At 42.3% G+C, this 14,712-nt stretch overlaps 1 protein-coding gene across 2 annotated transcripts in view; it reads right to left on the minus strand.

Annotated features, from left to right (window-relative positions):
* Positions 1–13,022, minus strand: part of lgr4 (leucine-rich repeat containing G protein-coupled receptor 4) — a 28,001-nt gene extending 14,979 nt beyond the window's left edge. The window contains exons 1-4 of one of the 2 annotated variants that reach the window (XM_038969270.1): positions 12,676–13,022; positions 12,239–12,368; positions 4,304–4,375; positions 996–1,067 (exon numbers count right to left, since the gene is read on the minus strand). In XM_038969270.1, coding sequence (XP_038825198.1) covers positions 996–1,067; positions 4,304–4,365 — 134 coding nt within the window. In that variant the 5' untranslated portion in view covers positions 4,366–4,375; positions 12,239–12,368; positions 12,676–13,022. Of the gene's footprint in view, positions 1–995; positions 1,068–4,303; positions 4,376–12,238 lie in introns of both variants that reach the window. The other variant, XM_038969269.1, reaches the window with a different exon arrangement.
* Positions 13,023–14,712: the final 1,690 nt, after the last annotated feature.

Here is a 14,712-nt window from a genome sequence, read left to right on the forward strand (position 1 = left end):
CTTACATATTTTGTCTTCGCCATTCACCCTCTGATTAGCACACATACACAATCCATGTCTCGAGGCTTAAAAATCTTTAACCTGTCTACTCTCCACTTCATCTACACTGATTGAAGTGGATTTAACAAGTGACATCTATAAGGGGCCATAGCTTTTACCTGGATTTACCTGGTCAGTCTATGTCACAGAAATGTTTTGTCAAATCAGTGTATATGGTCTATCCTTGGCATGTATTTTTCTCACTTACAGGTGGCACAAATTGGGATATGGGGAGTGGAATGGGCAGGGTATATGCAAATTAAATACTGTAATATTTAATATAGGAAAAAAAGTTTTGGCGGACTGACATTTCGGCAGTATTTACTAGTGTTTTTTGTGGATAATTCTGTAGTATATACACTATAGTATTCAACAGTATACTACAACATATACTACTAGTACTACACATGATCAAAAGATACTACAGTGTGTAGTATAGTATTCTACAGTATACTACAGAATACTATAGTAAGTACTGTAGTATTCTACAGTAAACTGTAGTAATTTTTATGTGGGATGTGAGTACTTGACCATGTAGTGATGAGCGTTAGTATCTGTCTGTGGATCCTAGTATCTTCTGGACACAGATGTGGTTATGGTGACTATCTCCCTTCCTCTCTACTATCAGTAGTCTCTGTCGTCAAAGCAGGCTAGGGCCCAGGGGAACAGGCCCTCTGGTTTCCTGCCTCTTCACACACGTCACACGGCCACTGCTCGTTGGGAAGGAAGTGAACACCTCTGTTTTATTTAATTCACCTGAATTTCATTCACCAGTTTTATTTACAGGTGTGTCTGTGTGTTTGATTTTGTGTGGGTTTTGCCCGAGCACTCACCAGTACTGGTCTTTGAACCCTTGGCTCAATGTACAGTCACAGAACATACAGGTATTATATGAGTGTTTGTCTGTGTGTGCGTGTTGTAAGTGTGTGTGTAGGACCAATGAGCGGCACACTTACAGGACTTTGAGCTGATGCAGTCCAGACAGAGCGTCAGGGTGGATGAATGAGAGGTCATTTCCTGCCAGTCGACTGAGGTAGAGAGAGAGGAAGAGAGAGAAAAAGATGGTGATCAATTCATGATTGCATCGAAAGCTAAACAATAATTCATATAGTAATCTATATGTTGTTGGTACAACTTTCAAAGCTCTCAATTGAACAGCTTCACTTTGAAATGTTAATACATACAAGATTGAAAGTCATCGACCAAAAAACGAATGAAAACACCTCACAGGCTCCAGTTAGTGTTATCAGGCATAACATAACATAACATAACGCCTGGGGTGCCAGAGAGACGTCAGTGCGACGGCATGTTGTCACTTCACCAGACACTGGGGAGAGAGTGGACACATTAGGACTGGGCCTGGGTTTCCCCTCCTGGGTCTGGACTACCTCCCCTTCCCTTCCAGCCAGGGTATCAGGAAGAACTGGCAGTGTGAATAATCATGTGGGGGCGGGTTGTCAGGGACTCATAGTTCCACCAAATCTGGCCTGGGAGATTAGCACCAGATTTATCACCCTTTGCAATTTGAGCTGGGTGGCGTTAGATTCCCCTGCAGCCAATAGCTGCTGGGTGTGAGCCTGAGAGCATGGGGAATCTGAGTAACAACTCCCACCATGCCCTAATACACCCCAACAACGCACCCCCTTACTGGGGCCTACTCGGGGACACACTTCCAGGGATGTCGAACACTTTTGGTCCATCATATAACAACCAGACAGCATCATATGACAGGGTCTCTAGTCTAAATACACAAACGCTAGTGGCAGACTTCCACTGTGATCCAATGGCAGAACATGTTTAAAATAACATATTTGTTGTGGTTGACAAACATGGCTGGATTTGGAAGGTTATATAATGGTACATGCTCTTCAACTTGACTTGGCTCTGGCTCAAACCAAATGATTGCCTCCCAGTGGATTCCACAGGACACGCTTCAGCATCAAACACCCAATCAATTTGGCTTCTCATGTGTCTTTATCAACTATTCATTGACTGAATTGTTTCCTTTTGACAGCATTTTCATTGTTTCCCAGCAGTAAATGAACTGTTGAAGTACTTGTAGTCAAAGGGGCCAGTTTCATGCACATACGTTAAGCCTACTCCTTGACTCTCTTGCACTAAGTTTGCTGCAACTGCAAACCCAACTACTGACAAATGTTTATTATTAATCTAGGACTCAAGTAACACAGCTTCAGGTTTGAAAGCAGAGTAGGATTCATGTGCAAATTGTATGTGGTTAGTGTGTCTGCCAGATTTATATGGTACTGTAAACTTTACGTCCACAGCCTTGGAGCTGGTCAACGCCCACATGTCTACGGCCCAGCCACCACACGCAGGCCTGCTAACAAATTGCTAGGACATCCTTCATGTTTCAGGGTGAAGAACCTCCCCACCCATTCCCTTTCTGTCAACAAATTCAGAACACGTCCCCCTAGGCTTTGATGAAGGCAGAAGAATGTGCTAAGCCTTGTTGAGGAAAGACTAAATCCTTCCCTTCTGTAGCACCACTCCCACAACCATTATATTTCACTAAGAAATTCACTGGTAGACAACATACACTTCAACATCAGAAGGTAAAGAGAATAGGAACACACGCTCATGGAGACAAATGTGTGCAGAGACACAGAAACACAAATTGAGGGGGATGACTCCCCTACATCTCTTTATCGTCAGCATGGTAGCTAGGCTGTGCTGTGCTTTGTTTAGGATGGGAGGTGTGTATGAAGGAGGGTTACGTGACTATCAGAGAGGGAATGTTCCTCTCTGGGCATGTCCCCCTCTCTCTCATTAAGCCCTCAGGGCTGGAGCTGTGGTTCAGTGACACAACACCACCACGCCATCCGCTCAGTTCACTCAATGAAACCTTATGATTTGTTTCAAGGATAAGGCTAAACAAACACAAATTAAAAGCTCTAGACAGCTGTCAACAAAACAGCATTCCGAAGCATGAATATAACTGCTAGGCCCTACAGTGCTGCTGAGTAGGGTTGGGCGGTATCCTGATTTTCATACCGAGATACCGTTTCTGTACCATACCGGGGTATACGGTATTATTGGCAGTTCACACAAGGGGAGCTAATTCAAACAAAACAAAACAAAACTAGTTTTTTGTTTAGTTTTTTGGGGGCACAGAACAATTTAGGCAACAGGGATCCTGATCCAGGAGGGGATTGAATGTCTCTGCTGTAACCAAGAAGCTTGACCTTGAAATCTAGCTACTCAGCTTGCAAGTTAGCAAACCAAATGTGTAGCTGGAGCCCTCCGCCGGATATAATTGATTTTGACACATCTTAGGATTTCTTATAGTTAAAAGCAGTGGCGTAGCACGCACCCCATTTTTTTAAACAGTATTGAAAATGATACTGTCAGTATTTTGAAAAATACCCTCATATACGGTATCTCCCAAGCCTACTGCTCAGCTCCAGAGCAGGATGGAACCCAGAGAACAGGTTTCACTAAGTATATATGACACTGGGCAGAGACCCATGCCCCTGCCTGAAAGGTAATGTTGAGTGGTGGAGTGCAGCGAGAGTGCGTTTTCAGCCAGATTGTCATGGAAACCATTGTTTTGCCTTCTTCCTTCCTGCCTTGCATTCCTCCACTTACAATGCGATGAGAAGTAAATTGCCCTTTGACAAAGCAGATGAAGTAGACCTAGTGTTCAGAAAAGAAGGGAGCAAAGACTTGTTCGAGATGATAGACACAGACAGGCTAAAATAACATGGGCACAGTAGCAGGCCTGGAAGCAGAATAATGTTAGCTGGTCATTTTGCATTCTCAGGGTTGCATGTTACCTGATATCAGGTAGACAGATCTTATCTTTACTTCCAGCTCTGAACCAGACAGAGGGGTATTTCAAGAGTAAAAGAAAGACAAACACACTCTAAGATTAGATATGCTCATTGAATGGGTCCCAGAACTGAGATATGCGGTTGCCACCCTGTAAATTCTCAAAGAAAATACAATGAAAGAAAGAATGTGATGCATCTCACATACATGTTCTCTGGAATCATACGTAGCCTATAGTCATGGTACTTTTTTGATAGCCATCATGGTATAACTTGCCCTTTCTGAAAACACAAGGCGACTCTACAATGGCATGACTCTTTGGTGTAAGTGAAACTACAAGGTTCTTCATATCTCGTTGAGCAACTTGTTGATCAAACATAATACAACTGGTCTGTTGTGGTTGAAAACCACTGATTATCATATGCATGTGACAAAAACTGTAGTGGGTAATGTACTAGAAAAGATGAATACTCACAGTTCTTCTAGATAGGGGAAGTTCTTGAAGACAAATGCCGGGAGCTCTGTGATGTTATTCATGCTGATGTCACTGTGGAACCAAACAACAAGTGTCATGAGTGGATCAGTATTTCTCTCAGGTTAGAAACAGAACACTGCCCTGATTCCAATTCAAATCTCAAACAATCAAGGTGGATTTATACTCCTAAAGATGCAACAGAGAATTGCAGAAATAGTATATAATGTTTGATGCCATGGTAGTCTGTAACAAATGAATCTTTTTGGAGGCATAACTAGTAAGTAACTGCTCCGAAGCATGCTTTCAACACTGTTACATTGGTTTTCCTGTAGATTGGTAGAGGGAAAGTACTGTCATCTTCCCCAGGAGTATAATGATTCATTTGGGCCAAAACAGGTCCCCAGCAATACTTTAAACTCTTGAAGAAACCCTCCTGATATTGCCCAGGGGACGTTCACGTTTCCAACTCACTGCAGAGAAAGACAGGCGTGTAGCAGCACGACAGCTATGCAGACAGCACTCACGTTTCTTCCCCACCTGACTAATTCAGTATGTGACTTACATATGTAATACATAGAGAGTAACCTTAGGCAAAAATTGTCATCGAATCCAACTAAGGTTCTAGGAATTGATGAGAGATTGTTATATAGGCAGGTTTAGTAAAGATTGTAAACTGATTTTAGATCCTAAAGCAGCCTACAGATTAGTGTACATCCAACTTCCAATAAAAATTACACGGGCTATAGTATAAAAAGACTGCAAAAATGGTATGACACCATAACAATTCCCTTGTGTTCCACAACAGAGAGTAGCTTTTAACTTTGGGCCACTCATCTTGATTAGGAATCCATTCATTGGTTTCAAAGAGGAGCCCATAGACACCAGACGTTAGAGTTGAAGCACAACAGGACTGAAAAAACATCCTGCTTTTGATAATGAAGCGAACCCACCCAAAAAGGGTCCATCTTGAATTTCACTACGAGGCCTCCCCAACGTCTTGCATGTGTGTGCATGTGGGACTTTGGATCCTTAAAAGATAATATCGCCCGCCACACTCCCACCCCCCATGTTTCTAACTACAAAGGCCCCCAACAGAAGCCCTCATCGTCCCTGCCATCTATCTTTCCCATCTCCAGGTTACCTAGCTTATCCAATTGCCTTCTAGGTGCTGTACAATGGAGCTTCCACCTTGATCCACCCCCCTCTTTATCCCCCCCTACGGACACTCCTTGGGGCGTTGTGTGGCCACTATTTGGAAGGCTTTCCCGGTGGTCCCTCCTTTGGATGAATTCTGTCTTGCTGACAGCACCCCTACACCTGCACCCTGTAACCATCTTTCACAGGCTGTTGGCTGCCATGGTCAAGAGTGCAGGCAGCCACAGGGACAGGATGAAAGGGTGGTCTGTGAATGCTGTCACCCTCCCTTCCAGCTGCTTTAGTCATCAGGGGACCTGCCTATGACCTTCCTATCCTACATAGAAATACAGCTGTGATACATATAGAAAAAACAGCACTCTTTCTGAAGCAAAACAGTTACATGCCCACTGTTTTGAGGGTATGAAATGTCAACATGACATCAAATAATGCAAAGGTGTCACTTTGGGCTCATATCAGCCTTGGTGGGAAACAGAAAGAATCACATTTCTAGCAAGAGTTGTCAAAAGTTTCACTTCTCAAGCGAGATTTCCCTACAGAAAAAAAGGAGATCAGCGACAAAGACATCCAACAGAGGAAAGTATGGGGAGCAGGCAGCAGAGGCTATTGTCAAGTCTCAACAGAGCACCTTTAAAACTCCCTGGGAATTCACTGCCAATCCAAGTAAATAGATCATCTTTACTCAGAAAAAAAATGTGTGCTAAAAGACACGATACCTTTCCAAACTCACTTTTGGGGTCAATGTCAAAGACAAAATCTATACCTTTGAAACAATAAAAAAATAAGCAATAATTCCTCATCTCTGCTATGATGCAAGATGAGAATAAATATATTATCTCAGCATTATCTCAAAGCCATCCACAATCTTTCCATGGTAAGAGGGTCAAAAAGAGGTCAACCCTGTTCAAGTCTCTGGCAAGTGAGAAATTATACTTGTTATTTAGTTGCCTATTGTGCGGTCTCTGATGGTTGGAGCATGGTTTTAGAAAAGCACATCCTTAAAAGACTTTGGTGCTGGGCTAATAAAGAAGGCCTGCACACTGTTTATGCTCCCAATTCACTGATTTATTGACAACGTTTCGATCCGAAACGGATCTTGGTCAGAATGATTTTAACCTGAGCTCAGCGTTAGCTTCCCCCTCACAATTACACAGGCCACTGGTGTTTGTCCACAGACCAGACAAGGACCTCACCAAAGCCACACAACAACCACAGAGCTCCACATTACAGATAGAGAACTATACATGGAAAGATTGCACTGCTTGGCAAAGGAAGACCAAAAAGAGATTCAACTTAAAGCGACTCCAAAACCAAGGCGTGTATATGTGGTATGTGTGTGGGCGGATCAGACACTGGCTGGCATGGAGCCATGAGAGGGAGGGGAAGCTACCGTGCCAAGAACAGCAAGGATTGACAGACAGGACAACGGCAGATAACTAAGATAGAGATTTGGGGAAAAAGGTTACTATGTCTGTCCTTTGAAGATCTCTGGGTGATGAGTTGGAGGGCATTGAAGGTAGCAAGTGTAAAAACTATTTGATGTAGTCTCTGCAAGTGCCTTGCTTCAAGGAGGCATAGCCTTAGTTCAGATGTACCATGAATCCCAAGGTGATCTTCAAAAGGAGGACAACTTCACTTCTTCAATACCTTTTGGCAGTGTTTATTTAGCCGGCTAATGTCATCTGAATGAAAATCGATATCCTGCCGGTACGTTGAGGTAGAGAAGCCAAACCGGGCACCAACCCAACCACCTGCTTGCTGCTACCATTGACTACCTCAGAAGTAAAGCAAACTCAGTAATGGTTTGGCTTTTTAGCCCCCTGGTCCCTTGACAGCAGAGTTGTGGGGAAAAAGGCAGGTAATGGGTAACTATTTTCTCAGCCGGCTGTTTCTTATTGATTAAAGAGGTGAAGGTGGTGAGAATTGAGGAAGATGGCTGAGGTTCCCTGGCTGCCATGCTGGAAGGGAACAAGGGCACTTTGTATACACAGACGGGCAGAGTGTTCCACCATGGGAGTGCAGAGAAGGTCAAGCATTTACCAAATGGGTACAAGGGGAGACTGATTCGCTGTAGCTAGAGTGCAAACAACCAGCCTGCAAGGCAAACATGTCAGTCCTAAAACGTTGAGAGACAGAGGGAGAGAAGTGATTGATATGGGTATGGGAGTTGTTGTCGTTGGCTTTGATTAAACTTAGTTATTTTGCTATTCAAATGTATGCTTTTTATGCCAATTTACAACATTGAATTGAACCGAGAGAGATTGACAGAGAATGTGATGATGAGAGAGTCGGAGAGGACTATGGAAAAAGAGGATAAAAATTGTGAAGATGAGTAAGTGATTAGAAGTAAAAAAAGGAGTGAGAGTTGTATATAAGGGAGAGAGAGAAAGAGACAGAGCAAAAGGGGGGGGGAAGGGAGAGAGGTAAACATTCGACCATCTTGCAGTCATCCTGTTTGGGAGCGGGAACCAGTGACTGGCTCCTTTCACCTCTGCTGACCATGAACAAAAGTATCATTCAGCTTAAGATGGATAGAGGGCACCAATGGCGAGTGAGCTAGCTGGACCAGTGAGTGAGAGGGCATTAGTCCCCCTATCCCCTCCCTCCCCTAAACTTGTGCTTGTTCACACTATGAAAGGACTTCAATTGAGATGAGATGTGAGAAGTGACCCCCTCCTATCCCAAACCCTCATGCCCCCCGCACGCACACATGAGAGCAAGAGTGCACACACAGTCACCAAGCCCTCAAGAGACTGAGATGTTATTTTGTCACTCGTATCTAGCAGAGATGCAGCAGGCATGCACTGTCAGAGGGGAAATTGGTGTACAGGGTGAGGGGGGTTCAAGATCTTATTTCTCTTTCTCCCCACCTGTTATCCTCAGGCAGGAGAGTCTCATTTTCAGCTGCCAATAAAAAAACAATGTACACACCAACATGCTGCAGGCAGCTCCACCCCCCCAGCCCAACTCTCTAACCTTCCCCTGGGCTGCTGGCTGGTGACAACCCAACACTCTGATTTATGGACTGATAAAACAAAGGGCACAGGCCAATTCCCATCTGTGTCGAATTCCGTAAGATTATGTAAATCAACAGATGCATAAATGTTAAAGTATTATAGGATATTGCCAATGAAAGTGGCAATGTACAGTACTGTATATTATTTTGTGACTAAGTATATGGGTTACTAATTTTGAAGAATGACCACACATGAAATAAAAACTTGAAGTATCGCTCTCTAAATAACTACAAATGCAGGACAAGAGCAGGTCTAGTCATACCTCTGTCTGAAACTATTCCAATTTAAGAGGACATTCCAGAATTCCAAGACCTGACTTTCAAAAGATGAAGTTAATGTTTGTGCTCCTATTTCTGTTAGGTTCTCTTCATAACAGAACTGCTGCCCTCCATTCTCCTCTCAGCTTCTATGTCCAACAGTTTCAGTACATTCATGGGGTGGCAGATTGTACTGGATGGAATCACAGCAGGAGGAAAATCACAAAAAAAGCCAACCTTCTGGGAAACCATTCTCCCACCTCTGGGGACAGCAGGGCCTGCAATGTGTCTCTTGTAAGACTGCTGGACCTGTCTGCTTCTGTCGTTATCTCTTTGTGTGTGTGTGTGTGTGTGTGTGTGTGTGTGTGTGTGTGTGTGTGTGTGTGTGTGTGCGTGTGTCAATTTCACTGTCTCTTTCTGTTCATTAATCTCTCCCTTCAGTAATTTTCCATTACTCAATTTATCAAGCTCTTCACTATTTGCCTGTCTTGCTGATCCCCGTGTTTCTGCTGTTTGAGCAAAAAAGCTTATAATTTCCACTAAACGTCACAGCAGATAATGTGTACCCCAATTAATAGATCAGTGTGCCAGCAAACAAGCAACTTAATGTGAAGTGTTACCAAAATATATTTCTAGAAGAGTACTAAGGATGTAATTCCACTTTTGATGAGCGCTAAATGTGATTAAATTAACATAATGGAGGTGAATATTTTGTTTAGTTCTTTAAACAAACATTAGCTCACTTCCGGTAAGGAGCATTACCAGCTCAGCACAGCATCCCTGTGAATTAACACTGACAAAAAAGTTTTTCTACAGCTGTGATGTGTCGCACTAATCCATCATGACCCCTGACCTCTCTACTCACCAAAACACAGAAGGAATGGAAAGAAGGGGAGTTTAAGAGACCGAGAAGAGACATTGAATGGAGAGAGGGAGAGAGAGAAATACAAAGAGAGAGAAACAGAAAGAGACAGCTGCACTAAGGGTCAATTCAACAGTAACAGACAAATATTTTTACTTTAAAATGTATTTCAAACAAAAATCAATGATTGACCACTTTTAACAATTTCCACTGAACATTTTACAAAAACACATTTACTTGAAGAATTGTCAGAGGAAAGTAGTCCCTGTGCATAGAGTTGTATCATTTGTTTGCAATAATTGGTTTTTGTTTGACATACATTTTAAAGTGAAAAATGACTCTGTTAGCATGGAATTGCTCTAAGGCAACCCGTCAAATACTCTGAGGGCTTGAACTGAATATATCACGTAGTTATGAGCTAAAAAGCTGTCACAAAGCATTTGGTTAACCCTTGCTCAGTGTAGGTGCACAAGAAGCCTTCAAGCCTACACTTCCAATTGTAATAAGTAGACATCACAATTGTAATACAATATTTGGGGATATGTTGGTAACTTACATGCAAGTCTGAAAAGATCATGATGTTTGATAACAGCATACACTACACTGTGTCTTAGTTGACACATTGGTAAATACCACTGTTTCTCTTCATTTTACCTGACACAAAACAACACTGGCAGTTTATTGGGTCAACTCTAGAGCGTGTGTATTTCTACAATTCTGCTGGATATTAATGAACTCAAGAAGTCAATAAAATGTACTTACAGTCCATGTGGTGTAATGTTCAGGTACCTAGGTGGAAACAAAGGTAAAAACCAACCCCTCAGCTTTTATGTTATGTAAATAAAGGTGATGGTGATATTGTATATATTTAAATGTCTCATTCAGTCTTGGATATGAAACTGTTCTGTATCAATACCCACCGGTCCCAGACGTCAATCCAACATCTATTTCACGTTGGTTCAACGTAATTTCATTAAAACGACATGGAAATAACTTTGAATCAACCAGTGTGTGCCCAGAGGGTAGTCTTCTCAAGGTCAGATCCTTCCTTCTTTTCCACATTAGGAAGCATATTTCCTTGGTCCACCTTCAATAAATAACACATAGACCCTTTGACGCTCTTGGGCGGCTGCTCTGTTAATCATTAACTAAGACATTGTGAAACCTTTAAGGCTAGTTAACCAGAAATGTATTAACTATGCAGTCCCAGTCTCTCCTCAGTCATGCTCTTCCTCTTTCTCTCTAGCTTTTCTTGGTACAGAGACAAAGACAGATATGATGGCGGAATCACAGGGAATACAGAAAAGAAACAATGACCATTCCTTAAAATCAACTATAGGCTAACTAAAATACCCATGTCATAGGGCTTTTGGTTTAGTTGTTATTTTGTGTTGATCACAACAGCTTTTTCCTTTCGGCGGTTCCTGACCAAGATTCAGAACATTTTATTTTGTTAAAAATATAGTCTACAAATAATTTTACATAGCACATTTTCCCCATGTTGATAAGTTGCTTGAGCCACAATATTGCAATTTAGGAAACTTGGAAAGGAAAGTAAATAAGACTTTATTATTACAGTAAAGTGTTACCGAACTGACAAATTCTGGGGTGAATTCTGGGTATCCCTGTAAGATGAATTTGAAAGGTTTTCCTGCATCACTTTGTAAAAGGATATGCAATGTAAATATCAGAAAACCAACCACAACAACTTTCTCTGAGATGGGTAAGTGTGTCCAAAGTGTTGTCTTTTAGGGATAGGCATACACCTAAAGTGACCTGGGACTTTCTCTGCCATGATGTGAGTTGGTGAGTGGAGCAGCATAAACAGTCTCAGGCAGGTATTTCTGTGATCTGTTAATGTCTGATCTCCAATTTTATAAAGACCAAATTAAAAGGATTACACCAACGCATCATGAGGTTCCCTCTGTCAATGCCTGTGCTGGATCAAACCTCAGCCTTCTCACAGCAGTAGGCACAAAATGTCTTCATAGTTCTATTCCTGCACATCTCAACAAGGAGTCAGACCAGACTACAGAGCCAAGACAGGCCGAAGAATCAGCAAATTAAGACCTTCTTGCTTTACATGGATGATGGGCTACTATTCCACATGTCCCTGAATATAAGTGTAAAAGATCATGGCTGTAGTCTAAGAAAGTGACAGTCCAGGTCCCAGGCCAAGGAATATGCTATAGCTTGTATGCTTTTCAGTAGAGTAAAATACTAGGGTATAAGAGGGGCCATATCAAGGAAAGGTCAGCAAGTGAATGAGTTTGGACCAGCATGAACCATTTGGCACCCATTGCATTCAAAAAAATGCCTAGCCTATACTGTATATACTGTACCAACCTTCAATTTTAAGGCCTACTTTTCCTCTGGCTGTTCTTCATTCTTTGTGTTTGCTCTCTCATACCAACCACAATAATGTGTTTGTTATCAGTTGAATAACTGATCCACAGCCCAAAGTTGTAAAAACGCACTCGATTATTTTGCTTCATTGACAGCCATTGTGCAAAAGTTTTCTCCAGTACTGACGAGTAAGTAGTGGCCGACCTTACCGTTACAAACACGTCCTAACTAGGGAGAGATATTAATTATAGGTTTAATCGTGTTTTATTACACAGTTTCAAAATGTGTTGATACTTACAGATAGTAGGTGAAGGCGCTTAGACCAGTCGGGACAGTGGTCAGACCTTTCCCAGAGCAATCGGCGCCTCCGTCCTCGTCGCAGCTGCATGAGGACGAACAAATAGCCGGAGTGGATTGTACTTGACCAGCTGCACCATCCCGTAGTGAAAACAACCGCAAAAATATCCAGATGACAAACACGCGCATGTTTTTCTTCTGTTCAGACTGAGCAAAATGGCTTTACGTGTTTCTCTTATAAGGACATGTAGGCTACTTTTCGTGTGACTGCTCTGTTGTGATGGCTTGTCCAAGAAGCTTGAACACGTATTATTATTGATAGGTAGTCGACCACTTCAAGGTTATAAAATGTTAATGCATCAGTCCCACCAAACATATATCCTTAAACTACCCCTGTCAAGTCTGGGACATGTTCTTTACTCAAACAATGCGGTTTACCTTGCACTAAGTGTCCTCATATTCATCCCGTGTGGAGTGTCGGCCCCATAAAAATAAGTATCACCCGTCCACACAGACGACAAAATCGACACCTTTTGCTTTTTTTCCGTTTTCGTTGTCCCATTAAATCAGCAAACCAGACGGATCCGTACGTGGACAAAATAAGAAGCCTCAATACAATTCTCCAACCGAAATGGGAAACACTTGGTGCGTTATTTTAGCTATCGTTTCCCTCCTGATTTGTTTCCTGTAGAAAAACACAGTCAGCTTTCAGCCATTCCTCACGTTTCCTTCCTTTGCTCCCTGCCACCAGCAGCCCGCTTTTTCTTGCTCACTCGGTAAGCGCCCTGCCGGACAACCTGCCACACGATCTGCTGAATACAGTATGTTAATACTGACCTACATATTAATGATTTCACAACTTCACAGTTTTGATTTAGTAAGCAACATACTGCAATTGATAAGTTTGTAATTGTGTAACAATTAATTTAAATGATCAATTAATTTCCACCTCAGTCCTTTCGTTGAGTGTGTTACCATCTCAGGTTAGTCCTTTGGTAGTAATTGGTCAATATCTGATATAATGGTAGGCTTACCATTCTTATTTTAATGTATTCCAACTGACTGAAATGTAGTTGTTATTATTAGATAGACCTAATTGTCAGGTTATTATCATTTTACCATATGATTTCTACCAATAATACTGTAGGCCTAAAATAAAGTGTAACAAACAAACTGTTTGTCTAAGAGCAAATTCTTATTTACAATGACGGCCTACCCCGGCCAAACCCTCCTCTAACCCGGACGACGCTGGGCCAACTGTGCGCCGCCCTATGGGACTCCCGATCACGTCTGGTTGTGATACAGCCCGGGATCAAACCCGGGTCTGTAGTGACGCCTCTAGCACTGCGATGCAGTGCCTTAGACTGCTGCACCACTCAGGATTTCTGCTTGACTCCTGCCTCCAACAAGGGGGAATGTGAAAGTGTGACAACAATACAGCCAGTAGAGTAAACACTTCTCTCTCAATGGTTTAAGAGTCGCTGTGCTAAATAGGACTCTATTTTCACCAAAAGGGTGGCGGGCAAGGTACTTTGTTACTTGTCCACTGCTCCCTCCTCCAAGTGTTGCTCTTCTCTGTGGTTGGGCAGGCAATCCTCTGTAACTTGTGTCAAAGCCTCTGCCACAGAGGTGACCAGTGCGAGCTCCCCAGAGGCATGCAGACCTACAGAATGTGCTGTCCAAGGCGCCATTCAGCCTGTTCAACATACAAATATATGGATAGTGTATGATATTGAAGTGAATAGTGTATGATATCATTGATAAACGTTGTAGAACCAGCCATCTCTCCGAACTAAGCAGCCAGCGAAGAAGGAAACTTCTTAAGGATGCCACCATCGGCAATACCAGCTTTGAAAGAGACACAGGGGTACACATCACGCTCTGAGCATCATTGAATCAGGGCAGTGTTCTGTTTCATACCTGAGAGAAATAATGATCCGCTCATGACGCTTGTTGTTTGGGTCCACAGTCACATCAACATGAATAACATCACAGAGCTCAGAGCATTCGTTGTCAAGAACTTTGAACAGAGAGTATTCATCTTTTCTTGTACATTACTCATAACACAGTTTTTGTCATACCCATATGATAATCAGTGCTCTTTAAATACAACAGAGACATTTTTAGAATACCTGTTTGATCAATATGTTGCTCAACAAAATATTAAGAACTCTGTCTTTTCAATTGAAATTTCTCTTACATCAAAGAGTCATGTCATTGTGGAGTCGGTTAATGTAGTGCTTCAAAAAGCCATACATTTTTCAAGCACCAAAATGACAGTCACAACAATGTCATCCAATAAGTTCTAACTGTTAGTAGTGCACATGATGGTGACATACTTATAACATACAACATACATTCCCCCACTGTGTGTGAACGCAACAGCAGCCAAGTTAGTTCGGATGGAGAGGAAGATCCTGCAAGGTTGTCAGTTTTCATGTAAATACATTTGCATAATTTTGCAAGTGAAAGGTG

This window comes from Salvelinus namaycush, chromosome 30 (assembly GCF_016432855.1).
Source record: "Salvelinus namaycush isolate Seneca chromosome 30, SaNama_1.0, whole genome shotgun sequence".
NCBI classification, from domain to species: domain Eukaryota; kingdom Metazoa; phylum Chordata; class Actinopteri; order Salmoniformes; family Salmonidae; genus Salvelinus; species Salvelinus namaycush.